Source organism: Apodemus sylvaticus, chromosome 11 (assembly GCF_947179515.1).
Source record: "Apodemus sylvaticus chromosome 11, mApoSyl1.1, whole genome shotgun sequence".
Classification (NCBI taxonomy): domain Eukaryota; kingdom Metazoa; phylum Chordata; class Mammalia; order Rodentia; family Muridae; genus Apodemus; species Apodemus sylvaticus.
In genome coordinates, this window is record NC_067482.1 from 97,369,259 (window position 1) to 97,386,544 (window position 17,286).

General features: G+C 42.1%; 1 protein-coding gene across 7 annotated transcripts in view; it reads right to left on the reverse strand.

Annotated features, from left to right (window-relative positions):
* The window catches only part of Ehbp1 (EH domain binding protein 1), a 278,079-nt gene extending 273,579 nt beyond the window's left edge, over window positions 1–4,500 (reverse strand). For 4 of the 7 annotated variants that reach the window (XM_052198646.1, XM_052198649.1, XM_052198647.1 and 1 more), the window contains exons 1-2: window positions 4,140–4,336; window positions 2,919–3,321 (exon numbers count right to left, since the gene is read on the reverse strand). In XM_052198646.1, the coding sequence (XP_052054606.1) occupies window positions 2,919–3,022 (104 nt within the window). In that variant the 5' untranslated portion in view covers window positions 3,023–3,321; window positions 4,140–4,336. Of the gene's footprint in view, window positions 1–2,918; window positions 3,322–4,139; window positions 4,338–4,447 lie in introns of those variants that run through there. The other 3 variants (XM_052198644.1, XM_052198645.1, XM_052198648.1) reach the window with 3 other exon arrangements.
* Window positions 4,501–17,286: the final 12,786 nt, after the last annotated feature.

A 17,286-nucleotide genomic window follows, 5' to 3' on the forward strand; every position in this document is an offset into this window, starting at 1 on the left:
TCTCCAAAGGAGTCTCCCTGTGGAAACCAAGCCCTCTTAAGGTAGGCTATGTGCCCAGGAGTAGAAAATTAACACAAACCATTTATTATTATTATTATTATTATTATTATTATTATTATTATTATTATGTACCCTTCAGGTTTTATGTATATAGCATGGCTTCCAGTTTTGTGTGTTTATGAGATTCCTAAATGTGCGAAGGAGTATGTCTCTGCCCGTATTTCTGAGTCTATATCTGTTTCTTGTTCCTCTTCTTGGGCTGTCTTCCTTCTGTTTGCTTTGTCTTGTTCCTTTGTTTTTGTTTTATCTTATTTTGTTATTGTCCCTCAGATGCCTGTTTGTTTTCTAAGGAGACCCAGAAAGGGTGTGGCTCTAGATGGGAGAAGAAGTGGGGAGAAACTGGAAGGAGCAGAGGGAAGGGAAACTATAGTCAGAATATATTATAAGGGAAAATATATTTACAATAAAAAAGAAAGAAAATGAGATCAAGTCAAGTATGGGAGCTCACGCCTTCAATCCTAAACTAATATGCAGAGGCTAAGGAAGCGGAGTTTGAAGCCAGCCTGGTCTTACCGTGAGACTGTCTCATAATTAGTTTCAAAGTTGATATTCCCAGTGTACTACCAAGTTAAGAATCAGATCCAATCGGACCACATCCTTCTTGGTAGATCCCTAGCCTTTAAAGGCAGAAGCCTGGTATCAATCTAAACTTCTCCTTCTCCCCCCTCACCGGTCCTCCCCATCCCCGACTGACACAACCATCCCATCACTCATCTCGCAAAGTCCCGTCACTCTAAGTGCTCTTCCGCTCGATGCCCTCCAAACTCTCTACCAGTAGCTGGTCCACACACAGTTCGTTCCTCACTTTACCAACAGCGACAGCTACGCTAACTGACACTGCCTCAGTTACCCATCCCTTCCACACTGGTAATTTTCCAATTACAAACCTAAACATCTCTTCATCTCCAAACTTCTACAGCGACCCTGTCACCAACACACAGTAACCCAGGCTGCTGATAAACAACCTAAGACTTTCTATGACTGGAGCCCTTCCAGGCTGCAGATGCCCTACCACACTGCGACTCCCCTCACCCAACACTCTCATCTAAGGACAGGGTTTGAAATTGGATCCCAGAGTAACCTCAAACTTGAAATCCTCCTGCCTCAGCCTCTGCTATAATTACAGGGATGCCCCGATACACCCAGTCCTCATGGTATATATATACCTAAAGCCCCATGGTATAAAGCCATACTACTTGAATTCCCAGCATGCATCCTGCTGTAGGTTATCTAAATGTGTGGATTTTCTAAAATGTTCCTCACTTCTTCCTCTCTGATTTGATGTGCAACTAAGATTCCCTAAGATTCAGCCTGAGGCTGGGGTGAAGTACTGGGGTAAAGTGCCTAAGCACCTTGAGAACCTAAATTCAATCCTCAGCATCCATGTAAGAAGTCAGGAGCCGTGGCATACTGTTTGTGACCATGGTGCTGGGAGGTTAAGACAGGATCACTGAGGCTTACTGGCCACACAGCCTAGCCTAATAAAGGTAAGTAAAAGAAAATACACAAAAATAAAGTCAGAGCTCAGAATCCAGGGAAGCAGATAAAGGCACCGCCTGCTCCTTACTAGTATTCTTCTTCACTGTTTTACATTCTGTGAACCCTATAGATAACACTGACATTTCATGGGCATTTACTATGTCCCTGTTCTATACTTTTTACAAAATTAACTGATTTAATCTTCTACTAAGTGGTTCCATCACTATGTACATGGAGACTAAATTACAAAGCAGTGACATTCCCAGGATATCCAGCTGGGTGGAAACATATATTTACATTACTGAACCTATGACAAGTGAAGTTACTTAAGTGTCCTTACTACGGCCTATGAGCTCCTTGAGGACAGGGAGGATACCATGTCTGTCTCTAAATCAGCAGTATATGTATGAACTAGGTAGAATATATATGTGTGTATGTGTGTGTGTGTGTGTATATATATATAATATATTTATATTTATATATATTTCTTGAATTGATTTTAAAATAATGTTCCTTACAAACTCAAAAACAAACCTAAGAATGCTAGGGTGAAGCAAGCTGGTTTTTTTTAGCCAAGAGGACATCAGAAAGCGAGCTTGCTTACTACCAACATGAGATAACAGTCCTTGGTGAAATGGGCTTGTTTTGTGGTAATAGTGTTTAATCGCTATAATAAACCAAAATTCAAAAGACCATTTGCTTAAGATTAACTTTTCCCCCTCACTATGTAAGGGTTCTTGTTTCTTATCCTTCACAGCAGTAAGAGAAAGCCCTAAATGTACTTTCCTCAAATGGAAAGAAAGAGGCAAGTGACAGACCACTGCCACTAATTGCTTCCTCAAATCCTGCCAAGAAATGTATCCCATTAGGCAATTAAAAGGAAAGACAGTTGCCTGACTAAGCACTTCACAAGAGAATCTCTAAGGTTGTGTGTACTGGCATTCCACTATTCAAATGCTGAGAAATGCTCTAGGTAAAATGAGAAACTAACAACAAAATAAAACCGCCATTCTAGAAAATATAAATTTCTACATTGAGACATATGTGATGTTAAAATATACGCATAACCATTCTCTAATTAAAGTTATAAAAATAAACACCGAGGATAAGTGACCGTAAGACCGAAACTACTATACTCAGTACTTCTCAGAGTGTTCTCAGCTGTTGTCCTCTGAGACACTCTGAAATGGAGTGATTAAAATCTGCAGGCACAGCACCAGCAGCAAGTGCACACACCGTTCTTGTTAGGGTATCTGCACTGTGCACAGGTTCTATACACGTGTGTGCCACTGCACGGTAAACCGGCTACCAGAAGACCCAGTCCAAGCCACACGGTGGTTAGGCAACAAGGCATCAAGCTACCCCCAAGCAAGTCTTACCATTTCTTTGTACATTCAACCATCAGCTCCTGGTAGGAGGCCACAAACTGGAACTTGGATGCGTGTTTTCCCACACGCTGCAGTCGCTTCCAAACTGAAGCCATGGTGATAGGTCAGTAGACTGGAACAGTTCTGGATTAGCAACACAGCAGCTTTAAGAACGCAGACGGTCCAAAGCACAAGAGCTTTGCATGTATGTCTGTACTTTTCAGCAAAAAATCTATAACTTGAAATGTAGCTTGGAGTCCATAAGTCTTCTCCCTGTTTCACAGGGTAAGTCCTCTCGTAGATGAATGGCCTAGTCAGGAACAGCTGATGCACAGGACAGGATGACTGAGGGAGGTCCCCTCACGGAGACATCACCATTCCACCTCAGGGGCTATATGACGTAGCTTCTGGAGAACTGAAAAGCAAAACACAGACAAAAAGAGAAAGAATATGAGGTCAGAAGCATGAGAAGTGTTCGATAAGACCGCAACAACCTCTGTTATCTGTGTGCCTTTCAAACAATGAAACAAAACCCCGGCCTCAAAAGCCAGTAACATCAAGGATGCAAGATACCAAGGGAGAAATGACAAATCACACCGAAGACAGGCGGCAACACACCAGGTTGTCAGCACCAACAATTGAGAGATGCTAGTCCAGAGAGGCCCTGCCTTCTATACCTAGCATCACTGACTGAAGGAAGAACAGGGCGGGAAAGTCAGGATGCTGATTGATATATCTACCAGTTAGAAGGAGGAGTGGAGTATTTTTAAACAAACTTTATTTTTCAGCCGATAATTAATAGCCTCGGGCTACAAAATATGTACTTAGAACAACCAGGCGTGCGGGGAGAAATGCTGGTTCAGTAGGAGAGGGAAATGGATGGAGAACTAGGAGTGGAGGGAAATCTCACAGCAGAGGGAGGGCAAGGTCCCAGCTCCAGGCCACTTTGCTTCCCCTTCACCTTGGCTGCCAGGAGGGGAATGGAAACTCCTGCCTGGGCTTGAAGCGATGACCAGCCGGGTCAACAGACAGTGCGGGGTGCGGTGCCTCCCTCCCCCATCAGGGGCAGCCGGCCTGAGCCTCGCCTCCCCACGCACCGAGTGCAGACCCCTCTCTCCGCAGAGACAGGCGTTGCCAGCCGCGGTCCCTGTCACCCAAGCCTTGCTGTTAGACCCCAGCCTCGGTCCCCGAACCCCGGGCCCTCCGATCGTCCACTCCAAGCCCTCCTCACACCTCTAATCCCGCTGTCCCCTCCTTAGAGCCGCTCCTCGGTTGCCGCCGCCTCAGAAGCAGCCACCGCCACCGAGTCCTCCATCCCTGCTGGAGCCGCGTGGAACAGCGGAGCTCGCTTGCGGGAGCCGGGGTCTGCAGCTTCCCGGGCGGACGACGCCCGCCCCCTCCCGGCGCAGCGCCCCCTCCCCGGAGGAGCGCCCTGCGACCGTCCCCTCCCGTCTGCCCGCCCGAGCGAGCCCTGCCAGAGCCGCGGCTCAGCGCCCAGATCCCCCTCCCCCGCCTTCCTCGGCCGCCACCACCATCATTACCTCCCCCGCCGCACCTCTCACACTAACCCTACCCATGGAGGCTCAACCTCTGTCCGCCTCGCCGCCATTGGCCGAGCATGCGGGAGCCCCACCTCCTAGGCGGGCGGGCCTTAGGGCGGGAGAGGCGCTCCATTGGTAAGTCCTCATGCCGGTCACAGGGACTCCACCTTCAGCCCGCGAGGTGTTTTTTCCTGAGGTGGAACCCGCCGGGTCTACCCTCCTTTTCTTTAAAAAAAAAAAAAATTGTAAATCACGAAGGGCGATCCCGCCCATTCCCTGGAATGGTTGAGAGCGCAGCGGGAGGCGGGAGGAGTAGGGATGTTTATAGTGAACTGGAAAGCGATTGCAGAAGGTGGCTGTCAGTCAAAGGCACCCTGGCTGCCGGGCAGGGTTTCTGGCTCCTGCTGTAGGAACCGAGCAGGGTCTGTTTCTAGCGGCTGCCAGGAACACTGAGGTGTTGTGGTTTCTCTCCTATTCTCTCCTACTCCCCACCCACGAACTGGGTGCTCCTCTTCTGCGCCACTAGCAGCCAGCAGTTCTGCACACACAGCCTTTATTTCATAATTCTTTCCGAGTTTTTCCCTGACCTTGCCAGGACCCTGCCCCAGGTTCAAGGAAGGCTAAGCTGGACATAAAATGTTTACAGTACAGTCTCTTCTTGTTCTCATTCTCCGCATTTCTTTGAATCCTGCATTCTCGTGTTCGTTTGCGGTCTCATTATCCACTGGTATGAGCTGTGGGTGGATTAGGGAGTGGTTGACTATGTGGAAAGGATGGTTAAAGGCAAGGGAGAGGACAAAATAACTTAATAGTTTGAGAGCAATGGTGTTTACGTCTATTAAAAGGCAGCTGACATGGCCTGAAACTATATTGTCAGAGGTTAGGTTCAAACTCATGATCTTCCTACTTCAAAATCCAGGTTACTGAGATCGCTGAGATTTTAGGTGTACACCCTCATCATGATAGGTGTGAAGCACTGCCCAGCTACAAGACCCCTTTTGAGGCTGTGAAAACTATCCATCCTATCCCAAAACTCAACTTTGCTTTCAACCTTAGCTGTTTCACAGACCTCGGATGTAGAGAAACAATGAAGAATAAAATTACAACTTTCTGGGACTAAACAGTAAAGTCAGAGTAATTGAGAAGAAGATGTGCCTAAGAAAGGACTTATGAGAGAACAGGGAGTGGGGAAGACCAAAGAGGGCAGGGAAAGGGAAGGGGAGGGGAGAGAGGGGAGGCTGAGAGGGAATGAATGGTCAAAAAAGCCAAATTCAGAAGTTCCTCAGCACGGAAGGATGGAAGAGTTTGGAAAGGAGATGGAAGCAAGCTTGAAAAGGCGAAATGCAAACTGGTTTTGGGCTAATTCCTAATCTTATTAAAGTCGGAGGCAAATTTGTTAAACTGACTTTAAAGTTTTGGGTGTTCTGGGGTGGCTCCCTTGGAGGAGGGTGAGGAGGATGTGAGGAAGCAGGAGTCGATGGAACACACCCAGGAGAGTCCGAAAAGCAGGCTGGAACCCAGGATCTAATTCCGTTTCCTCTCTCAGTAAAAGAAAGTGGTCTAATAATACTACAAAAAATTACTTTTTATAGGAAATGGGATAGATATCACTTGTTTTGTTATAGTCTAAATCCTAAAATGTATGACAACCGAAATGATATATTTTCATTTTATATACACTATAGAGTTCTCAGATATCGTTATGCCATATGATCTCAGTAATACATTCTGCTTCCTTAATAGATATCGTGTGTACAGGCCTTTTCAATGGATAATTTATAGAAGTGGTCATAAACTATGTTCATCTAAATTTAAGAACACACATGATAATCAGGTGGTTTTTACTCTACTTACTATTCTTTACCATAAACTCTCAAATGTTCTAAATGGTCACTTTGGTTTATTCTATTATCCTTTCCCTTGCTTAAAAAGGGTGCTGTAAACAAACTATCTAAAGATCAATGGGAATGAAAGGAAAGAGAGGGAGGGAAGAAGGGAGGGAGAGAAAGAGGGAGGAAGGGAAACTAGATCTATTGGCTCTTCTCAAAGTTGTAGAAAATAAGAGTCCAGTAGTCTTTGTTTTGTGCTGTGTTGTTGTTCTTGTTTATTTTGAAACAGGGTCTTTCTGTGTAGCCCAGCTGTCCTGGAACTCTTTATGTAGACTGGGGTAGCCTCCAATTTACAAGATCTGGCTGCATCTGTTTCCTGAATGGTGCTGGGAATAAAGGCATGTATGTGCCCCTATACCCAGCCTAATAGTTTTCTTGACTGTAAACTCACTTTCCTTTTTTTTAACCAAGGTAGCTATGGAAAGAGTTAAATTGTCCACAGAGCAGGGGAAGACATTAACCGCAGCCCTTGGCTGCTCTGCTGCTAAGAGCTGGGGGGGGGGGGGGGGGCGCGGCAGCTTCTCTCCACAATACTTTTAAAAATAACCTGTCTAGCAACTAAATTGATTGGGGAACTTTAAATATAGACTATTCTGAAATTGTTTGGTCTGCTTAGACTATAATTAAGTACCAACATAATGTTGACCATATTAAGTACTAATAATAGTACATTAAAGTAAGTTTCTATTCTCAAAGAATTTTCAGAAACAGATCTTAAGTGTGCATGCAAGAGAAATGACTTAACCTTTTCTGAGATTGAATTTCCTAGCCTGTAAAACCAGGAAACATACCCAGCTTTCTGAGATGTTGAGAGGACGGACAATATGACCATGAAGCGCCTGTCACACAGTAAGCAGACAAGTGCTGATACTATACGTCATGTTTAGTAGCAAACTTAAACAAGAAAAAAAGCAAACCGTTTTCAAGAATACCTGAGCAAATAACTACTTGGCGTGACAGGTCTCTACCTGAAAAACTAAGAACTCTCAGGCAGTCCGCTTACCATCACTCCTCTCACAGTAACTCGGTGAACACAAGTGCATATCAAAAATGTGGGTGGATCTGAGACTTTATGAAGATTACTTAGTGTTTACTTACCTTCAATCCTCACGACCACCCTGCGTGTCACTGGAACCATCTGACAAGCTACACGTTACTTTTTCCTGAAGGCTCTGCGGCCCCTACCTCTCAGCGCTCGCATCCTGATGCTTCTTCCTCCTTCCAGGATTCCAGCCATGTTTCTGCCGCCCCTTTTCTAGTCCCCTGTTTATATGGGGCTTGATTTAGTGTCAAGTCTGTCCCAGGATTAATTTGCATATAATAGACCTTTGGTTGCTGACTGCAAAATTTTAGTATTACTTAACAGAAGAGTTTACACTTTCCTAAAAATTAAATTTTGCCTATAAGTACCATCAACCATAAAATACCATAGGTGGGAAATAACATGCACAAATCTTAAACTTTCTTTGAGATATAAATTTAGAAAAGGACACATTATTTTCAATGAACCATCTTGTCACATCAGAAACGCCCAAAATAAAGATTATCAGTTAGGATATGCAGCTATAGGCTTTGCAGTATTGTTAATTTTTCTAGTAACAAAATTATTTTCTTTGGGTTTTACTATTTTCACAGTAGAAATTGCCAGCAGTATTAGTGCAGGATTTAACTACTGCTGGAATTTGTGCCTTAGAACAAATTTTACTCCAGATAACAGCACCGCAGGTGCTTGCACTTTTGCCAGATAACATTGCAGTTATGCAGCACACAGAAATACTACTGCAGCTGATAACTCACAATGGAACTGCTGTAAAGCATCACAAGCAAAAACAAAACACCCCATGATCCCAGCTATCTTGAAACAATTTTTATACCCTATTTTAAACCCACCAATGCAAACTAATGCTTTTGAAATTTTAACCAATGGTTTTTACAGTTTTTCTAAACACTTCCTTTTACCCTGTGGCAGTCTTAAATGTCTCACCCCAAGCTGATCTTCCCATTACATCACCACTCCACTTAAGCTGGCCTGTGCTCATTGTTTCAGGGAAGAAATAAAATAGAATGTAGACAAATGGGATCCACAGCCGCTTGGTGTCCTAAAGGCTCAGCCTTTGCAGAATAATGGAGTAGAACCGAGGTGGAGATTTGCATTGCTCCACACAATATCCTCTAGTCACAAGGGATGGGAACACAATATGACTGGTCCAGATTGATATGTATTGTAAGTATAAAATATGCAGTGTTTTTCAAAGAGTCACTGTGTATAAGAGAACATAATATATACCTTATTAACTATTTTACATTGATTACACACTGTCATTATCACATTTTTTAATATACTGAGTTAAACTTTACAAGTAATTTCCCTGTTTCTTTACCTTTTTATTCTGGCTGCTAGTTGTTTTGGTTCTGTTTTGTGCAAACCCCTAAGAGAAGAAAGGACCAGGTCAACCTGAACCATGCATCTTGGTCAACCTACCAGAATTTAGAAATGACACAGTCCAATCAAACTTTAGTAATACTCAAAATGTTCTACACCCACCAAACCAGTAGATGACCACAAGCTATTTGAGACTATCTGAACACTTAAAACCTGGTTAATATAACTGAATAGCTTGAGTTTTATTATTATGTCATTGTATTTACCACAAATACAAATAACCGTAACTGGCAAGTGACTACCCCCGTGGACAGTGTAGAGAACCATCAAGGCTCTGGAAGATTCAACACGATTCCCAATTATCTAAGAAGGTACCAAGGTGTTAGAACTATACAGAGAGCCCTGCTGATAACCCCAGATGAACGCAAGGGCAGTCCAAGATTAGACACTTTTGAAATCTAATCTAAAATCTTGTGAGGAGCCAGCATGGTAAATGAAAAGCCAGAACGAGGTGTTTCATCTGGCCTGTCCCAGATGCCATGTGAGCACTCTCTGTTGAGATGCAGTCTCTGCCATACTGACAACAAGTACACATATACCACCCTGTGGTGGCTTGAGTACGCTTGGCCCAGGGAGTGGCACTATTAGGAAGTATGGCCTTGTTGGAGTAGGTGTGCCTTGTTGAAGGAAGTGTGTCACTGTAGGGGTGGGCTTAGAAACCCTCCTCCTAGCCACATGGGAGACAGTGTTCTCCTGGCTGCCTTCTGATCAAGATGTAAAACTCCTGGCTCCTCCATTAAATGTTATCCTTTACAAGATTTGCCTTGGTCATGGTGTCTCTTTTCAGCAATGGAAACCCTAACTAAGACACATCCCCTTCCAATATTGGGGCATAAAGTTGATATTTGGTAGAGTAATGGAAAATTGTAAAGTGTTTTTTGCAAACCTGACTTTCATTAGATTGAGGTGTGTGTGTGTGTGTGTGTTGTATTCATATGATAATTCTAAAAGAATACTTAAACGTGTTCTTTCTTTATAGATTTGTTTTTTTCTATTTATGTGAGTACACTATAGCTGGCTTCAGACTCACCAGAAGACAACATCAGATCCCATTACAGACAGTTGTGAGCCACCATGTGGTTTCTGGAAATTGAACTTAGGACCTCAGGAAGAGTAGTCAGTGCTCCTAACTGCTGAGCCATCTCTCCAGCCCCAAAAGGTGTTCTATTTAAAGGTCACTTTTCCTCCGCCTACCAGTCACCATGCATGCTAGCATGCACCTGTAAGCCTCATACTTGGAAGGCAGAGGTAGGAAGATTGTAAATTTGAAACCAAACCAGGCTGATTGTCAGATTCTATCTGATGGATGGGCATTAAAATAATCTTTTAAAAAAAAAAAAACCTAACAATACAGTATATTCTATTGTGAAATTGTTTTATCCAGATCTGTAAAGTTAGTCATAAGGACAGTTTGCACAATGGCCTGAGATGGTACTATATCTAGAATCTAAACTCTATGCTAAAACTATCTGTAGTCTGGGCTAGCCTTAAACTCATGATTCTTGTACTTCTGCCTCTTGAATTCTGGGATTAACCTGGGCCTGGCTGATAGAAGCAAGAGAGCGAGCATCCTTGACTGCCTTTAAATTCAGGTAGATACAGAAACTATCCACCAATGATTCACATGACCAGTTAGTCTTAACATACTGAATGATCAGACACTTTAGAAACTTCCAAGAAAATATCGCAGGCAATGGCATCAAAATGTAGCTGTTTGGGGCTAGAGAGCTGACTTATCAATTAAGAGCACTGGTTGATCCAAAGGACCCAGGTTCAAGTCCCAGAATCAGTCTAGTGGCTCAAAATCTTTTGTTGCAGGGATCCGATATACTCTTTTGACTTCTGTGGGCACAGGCATGCTCCTCGTACACAGGCATACTCATCGTCTCAGGCTTTCTATGGCTGCAAAGAGACACCATGGGAACATTTTACTGAGGCTGGCTTACTGTTGAGAGGTTTACTCCGTTGGCATCATGACAGGAAGCACGGCTGTGTACAAGCAAGCAGACATGGTGCAGGAGAGGTAACAGAGTTTTGCTTCTGGATCAGCAGGCAGCAGGAAGGAAGAGTAAAGTTGGGGCTGGCTTGAGTATCTTAAAGCCCGCCCCTCCCCCCAGTGACATATTTCCTTCCACAAGGCCACACCCACTCCAACAAGGCCACACTTCCTAGTAGTGCCACTCCCCACGAATCCATGAGGGACATTTTCACTCAAACCACAACACTCATAAAGCAAAAATTTTAAATGATTTTAATGTAGACCATCAAAATGCTAACAGTACAGGTAAGGTATAAGTCATAATAGATGAAGGTTACAAAACCATTATGGATCAACTGAATTTAGAGATCAATAGATCTGCACCATGCTCTCGGTCTGAGTCTTCAGATTACCGGAGATAATTTCACAGTGGTGAAGTCCCACTCCATGATGCTGTAGATATCAAGGTGAGTGTGGCTATTACAGAATATTTGTGCGTTGCAAGTGGTCAGTTCCTGGAATTGTTACAGACCACAAAGGTTTCAGTTGAATTGGGAGCTCTTTCTGAGAAAGACTTTACAAAATTCAGTGAATATAAAATTAGCAGTCCTTTGACCAAGCTTACTGTTCACTTCTCCTGAAGAATCGTTAATTATATAATAAACTCGCCATAGCTTTATTTCTCCTGTGTTTATTGTAATAAGTTCCAGATAGCTACATATGCACATACCCAGTACATGTGCTCCTCAATGTAATTCTGCGATGGCTATATTTATTGTGAAAAAAATAGTATAATTAATATCTTCTGAAATAATTACATGGGACAGGCCAAAACAAAGAAAAAAAAGAAAAAAGAAAGAAAAAAATCTCAGGCATGAAAACACTCCCACAGTGTGGTGTTCTGTGAAACACCCCCATACCGACAAGCAGAGAGCAGGGAGCTACGGTGAGCAGAACCTTCCCAGACCCAGACTCTCAAATGGGCTGAGGAGTAGCAAGCCTTGGTGAAGCTTATCACACAGGCCCTGACTGATAGGACGAGCCCAGCTTTCAGAAGGCTGGGCTAACTCGTGCGGTCTGGCAGTCTTCCGGGTAGGGTGATGGGTGTAAAAATTCCAGGCCAAATGCAGGAATAATGGAGCCAGAGAGAGTCACGATCTCATTCCAGGTCTCTTTTTGTCATGAAAGCTGCTGGTTATTTCTTTCTACTCTTTTGCAACTCTGGGATGCTATTTTTAAATATCCCCAATAATAACACATCAATGATCTCTTTCTCTAAGAAATCGGGTAAGACTGAAGTTTTGTATCATGATTTATTCTTCTAAAAAAAAAAAGTCCTGATCTTTAATATTAAAACTATGATATTCCACCTCTAAAATAAGTTTAATTTTTTTTTATTCTTTTCTTCCTTTTGTGTATATGTGTGTGAGAAATGTGCATGCTGGTATGTATGTTTTCATGTGTGTAAGTCCATGTGTATGCGAAGGCCAAGGCTGATGTTGACAATCATCTTCCATGGCTTCCATAGTGTTCTTTGAGGTAGTATCAGGGTCTCTGACTCAAACATGGAGCCTGACAAATGCTACTCTAGAATTACAGTCAGGCCATCCTAACCACCCTGCATTACCTAGGCTCTGGGAATCTGAACTCTGGTCTACCTGCTTGGTAAGGACTTTAAGACCTGAGCCATCTTCCCAGCCCACAAGTTTAATTTCTTCTAGATGCAGAATATGGTACTGTTTTAAACCACACCTATTGAGAAACTCCTTAAAAATCATTGTGAGGCATTATTTGTGTCCCATTGCTTATTTCAAAAACACACGAGGGCTGGAGACACAGCTCAACAGTTACAAGCACTTACTGCCCTTGTAGAGGATGCAGCTCCAGTTCCAGAGGATTTGATGACATCCTCTGTCCTTCACAAGCATCTGCATGCATGAATGTAGCATCCAGGCAGGCAGGCAGCACACGCACACGCACACGCACACACAAAGCACACGTGCACAGCTAAATAAAGAAGTACCATTTTTCTAAGAACTAACCTGTTTCAGTGTAGAAAAGGAAGTGCCTCTTTTTGCTAAATGTACATGTGTGAGAGAGGTAATAAGCTGATCACATTTGAAACGTGTGCTTGTTCCTTACATTCTTTAACATACTTCTTAGCTAGCCGACACTGCCTGTGCCTACCGTGAGGAATACGCGTCTGTGTGCAACACATATTTTCCAGCATAAATCGTGGCTTATAAAATAATGATTGTCCAAAAGGGCAGGTGCCAAGTCCAAGCATCTCTCTTCCTCATACCTGCCCTGCTGTCACAAACAGTGGCTGTGCTATACGCATGGCAGAAAGTGTATACGCTTTGCATACACTTTTGTAGCAATCAGGAATGTTAGTCGACTTTCAACACTTTTGTCAGCATGCCTTTGGCTTTCTTGTACTCATCCTCATAGGATCTGACTTTCTGCTGACCTTGGGAGATTTAAATCAACATAGAAACTTATATCTGGCTCTGCTATAAGGAGTGTCTCTTAGGGTTTCTAATGCTGTGAAGAGAGACACCATGACCATAACAACTCTTACAAAAGAAAGCATTTAATTGGTTCAGAGGTTTGCTCTATTACTGTCGCAGTGGGAAGCACAGTGGTGCACAGGCAGACATGGTACTGGAGAAGGAGCCCAAGATGTCTACATCTGGGTTGACAGGCAGCAGGAAAAGAGAGACACTGGGCCTAGCTTGAGCATTTAAAAACTCAAAGCCCGCCCCCAGTGACACACAGAGCCACGCCCACTTCAATAAGACCACGCTTCCTAAAAGTGTTGCTCCTTGTGAGCTATGGGGACCATTTCATTTAAACCACCATAGAATGTAACATTGAATGGCAGTTTCCAAAGTAGTTTTGGACTATACAAAGAGATTTGGACTTCCCTCATCAGTGTTCTTGAATGAAATCTGTATTTATTTACTAACAAATATTAGTGGATAATTATTAAGCTTGAGGTATTACACAAAGTATTTTTGAGATATTATACAAAGTATTTTTGAGCACATCAAAAAAGGGGGAAAACCCATTCTTTCATCCTGAACCTCATGTTCCTTACTAATTAGAAATCATTTTTCAAGCATTTGCTCTAGAAAGTCCAAGTTGATAAGAGGGGGCTATGCTTTGTTTCACAGTAACACAGGACACGGGAAAAGTGGTATTAGTGACAGCATTTTGGGGACTATCATTCACAAATCACTCATTCAATAAAACCCAACTTAGAACTGTACTTTTTATTCTTCTGTGGTTGTTTATGCAGAGTCCCATTATAGTCAACACAGCACACACTGATTTACAATCTATATTTGAGCTGAAGTCCTATTTATTTGAATTATATTATTATATTATTATTTTATCATTAGTTTTGTATTTCATTACACTTTAGCAATATTGATACTATTTCTTAAAATTACGGTTACAATACAACACTACTGTAGCTATTAAATATATAAATCACTTTTGGACGGGAACAGCTTGAAGGACAATATGTAGCTAACAAGTGGCCCCCAGTCTAGGTGGCAAATCTGTCAGGATTTGCCACCAGATGATTTATATTTAATATGGCTTACAAATTAGGATGCTAGTTGTTGTGTTCAGTGATTGTGTTGCCTTTTGATTCTAAACTAAAATTGTGTGGTGTTTTCCTTCAGGAGACAACTCAACTGAATTCCAGAGAAAAGATATGGTGTTGGGTCACCCCAGCCAGCCACAGAAATTTGGAAATGTGGGACTGATGTGGTAGTGACCTGTGGACGAGATGACAAGATGAGAACAGGCCAGTGCCTTGCCAATCATAGCGTAGATTGCTTTTTACATTTCCCAATACAGATGACGTCCAACATAGCAGGCAAGAATCCACTAGAAATTTAAGATTCTTAGCCTACGAGTTAGAAATTTAGTTAGAGATTTGGAGGTTTGGAGAACAGACTGGAGTCAAGTCACATGACTCAACCCCCCAGGGAACCTTGAAACAAAGAAAGGGCTCTGAGGTCCCCTGCTGTGGAAAGAGATAAGATGGCAGCTCTGAGTCAGAGAGCTGGGGAATGGAAGATGACTACTTCCTGGGGCAGATAGTGATGTAACTGTGAATTTATAAAATTGGGATTATTTGCTTTTAGGATAAATTTATATACAGATTTTGTCCCAACCACATCAGGAATTTTGCCTGCAGTTCGGAACTAGGATAGGGAAAATAAGTCACTGGCTTCAAGTATAGAGCAGCGATAATTGCCTACAATGAACAGGTATTGGTGGGAGTCTGTAGCTCCAGGTAGAGAGCGTAACAGGTAGATGGTGTATTAAAGTCTACAGGACACTCTTGTCCTTTGTTCATGGGTTCCACAGGAATTTTGGGTTAATTTCCTGACATGACAAAATTTTTAAAAAGCCTAAAAATAGGCTCATACAGTATTTTAGTTTACTTCACTTGTTTTAGATTGTTTTAATTTTCAAAATTGGTGTGATTTTGAGTTTTGTGATTATATTATTCCTCTGGGAGAGAGGTCAAGCTAAAGGTTTTTCTGGTTACTGGCTCAAAGATATGCTGATTTGGAAGAAAGGTTTTGTCTTTGTGTTTTTAGAAAAAGTGATTAGTGTCTATATACCTTCCGGAGTTATATGGATCAGATATGACAGAGGAAGACCACCTGAAAATAGATTCAGACGAATCAAACAAACGAGCAAACAAAAAAATATTCTTTGTTCCATCCCTCACATGACCTCAATGAAGACTTATGATTGGAGCAGAATTTCATCCCAGTCTGAACACCCTACACAGACTAATAGAAGCCATACAGATATCGTGATGATACTAAAATTTTGTTTTGAGATTTGTATATCACAGAATATACAGCCTTGGTGAGTCTCATTGGCAGACATGTTGAAGGTCTCTTGAACTTTCAACTGGATCCAGTCAGGACACAGACATCAGAGCCTAAAACAATCATTGGTGTGACCTTCTTAAGGCCAACCAACTCCTCCATTTTCCTTCCTGCTCCCCTTCAAAGATATCTCAACACCCATTCAGACTGAAGTAGTTATGAAGCCATCAGCCTGATTCCCTGGACTTGGGGGTCTAGAGGTAGTTATTCTAGTTGTCTTTCTGGGGAATTTTGAAATGGGCATAATTTGAACAGGGAAGAAACAGCTAGAATTGATTTTGTAGCCATAATCTCATTTGGTAGAAATCTCTATAACTGATACAAAGTTGAAGTTATAATCTCTTACATTAGTACAGAATTTATTTGATACAAATTTAAAGTTTTCATTGGTACAAATCTCTTATTCATATAAAATTGGGATGATTATTGTTACTGTCATATAGGCATTGTGCCTACACAAAACATTTAAGAATACAGGCTTAGACCCAGTCCTTTTCTAACTGCTATTATAAACTGGTTTTAGATGATTAAGCGATATAAATTAAGGGACAGATAGCAAACTCATGGTTTTGAGTTAATTAAAAGGGTGTTTCTGAGATATTTCAATTAGAAATGGTTGAGAGTAGTCAAGGCTTAACAGTTCAGAAATGCTTTGCATAATTGATAGTCTTCAAAGGCATCAGAAGTCCACAAATATGACCTTTATGGACATTTCTTTATTAAAGATCATTTAACTAGAGAACTGTCTGCTCGACAGCACCCCTTTCTTAGATTCAAAGAAGAAATTGGGTATCAATGGAATGTTCCAGTTGTGGCAAGACAGCCACTAGGCAAGAATTGCTGCAATTCATCTACAGACAAATACTAACTATCTAGAAAAGGACACACAATGTGGAATAGTCGAATGATAATCTCTGCTAAGACAGGGTAATCATCACTTCAACATTCTGCATTACAAAGGTCTGTCAATTGATCCTGGGCCAGAAGGCTGAATGCTGATACTCCAATGTTTTGAAGAATAAGGGACTGTCCAGGTAATGAGCAGTCTCTATAAATTGACTAAGTTTTGGAAGCTATCTATGTTTTGTGTGTCTCATATTAGTTGTTCTTGGATTTCTACGGGGTTTAAGACTGGTAGTCTCATAGCCGACCCAAGCTGTTTAGCATTGAGAAAGATGATGCAGATTTGAGAGCATGGTTTTCAGATGGCATATAATCTAAAACCAGGACATAAGTCAGGTGTAGAATTATAAGTCTTTTAAGTTAGAATAGATAACAGAGTGTCCTATTTAATTGACAAAAATGATGGACTGGGTATTAGGTCTATCTTCTACTTTGTAAAATACAGAATGGTAACAGTTATACTCAGATTATATTTGAAAGAAAGGTTTCTTTTTCTTTTTGCATAGAAAAAGTGAAATGTGGCAGAAACTTCCTCTTATGAATAAAGATTTCAGGGGACCAATCACTAGGCAAGGAATAGTCAGGACTTCCTAATCAGGGAGAAGAAGGGGGAATGAAAGAGAAAGAGAGAGAGTGGGGAGGGTTGGTCAGGGATAGCTTGAAGGACAATATGTAGCCTGGTTTAGATGGCGTATCCACCAGCA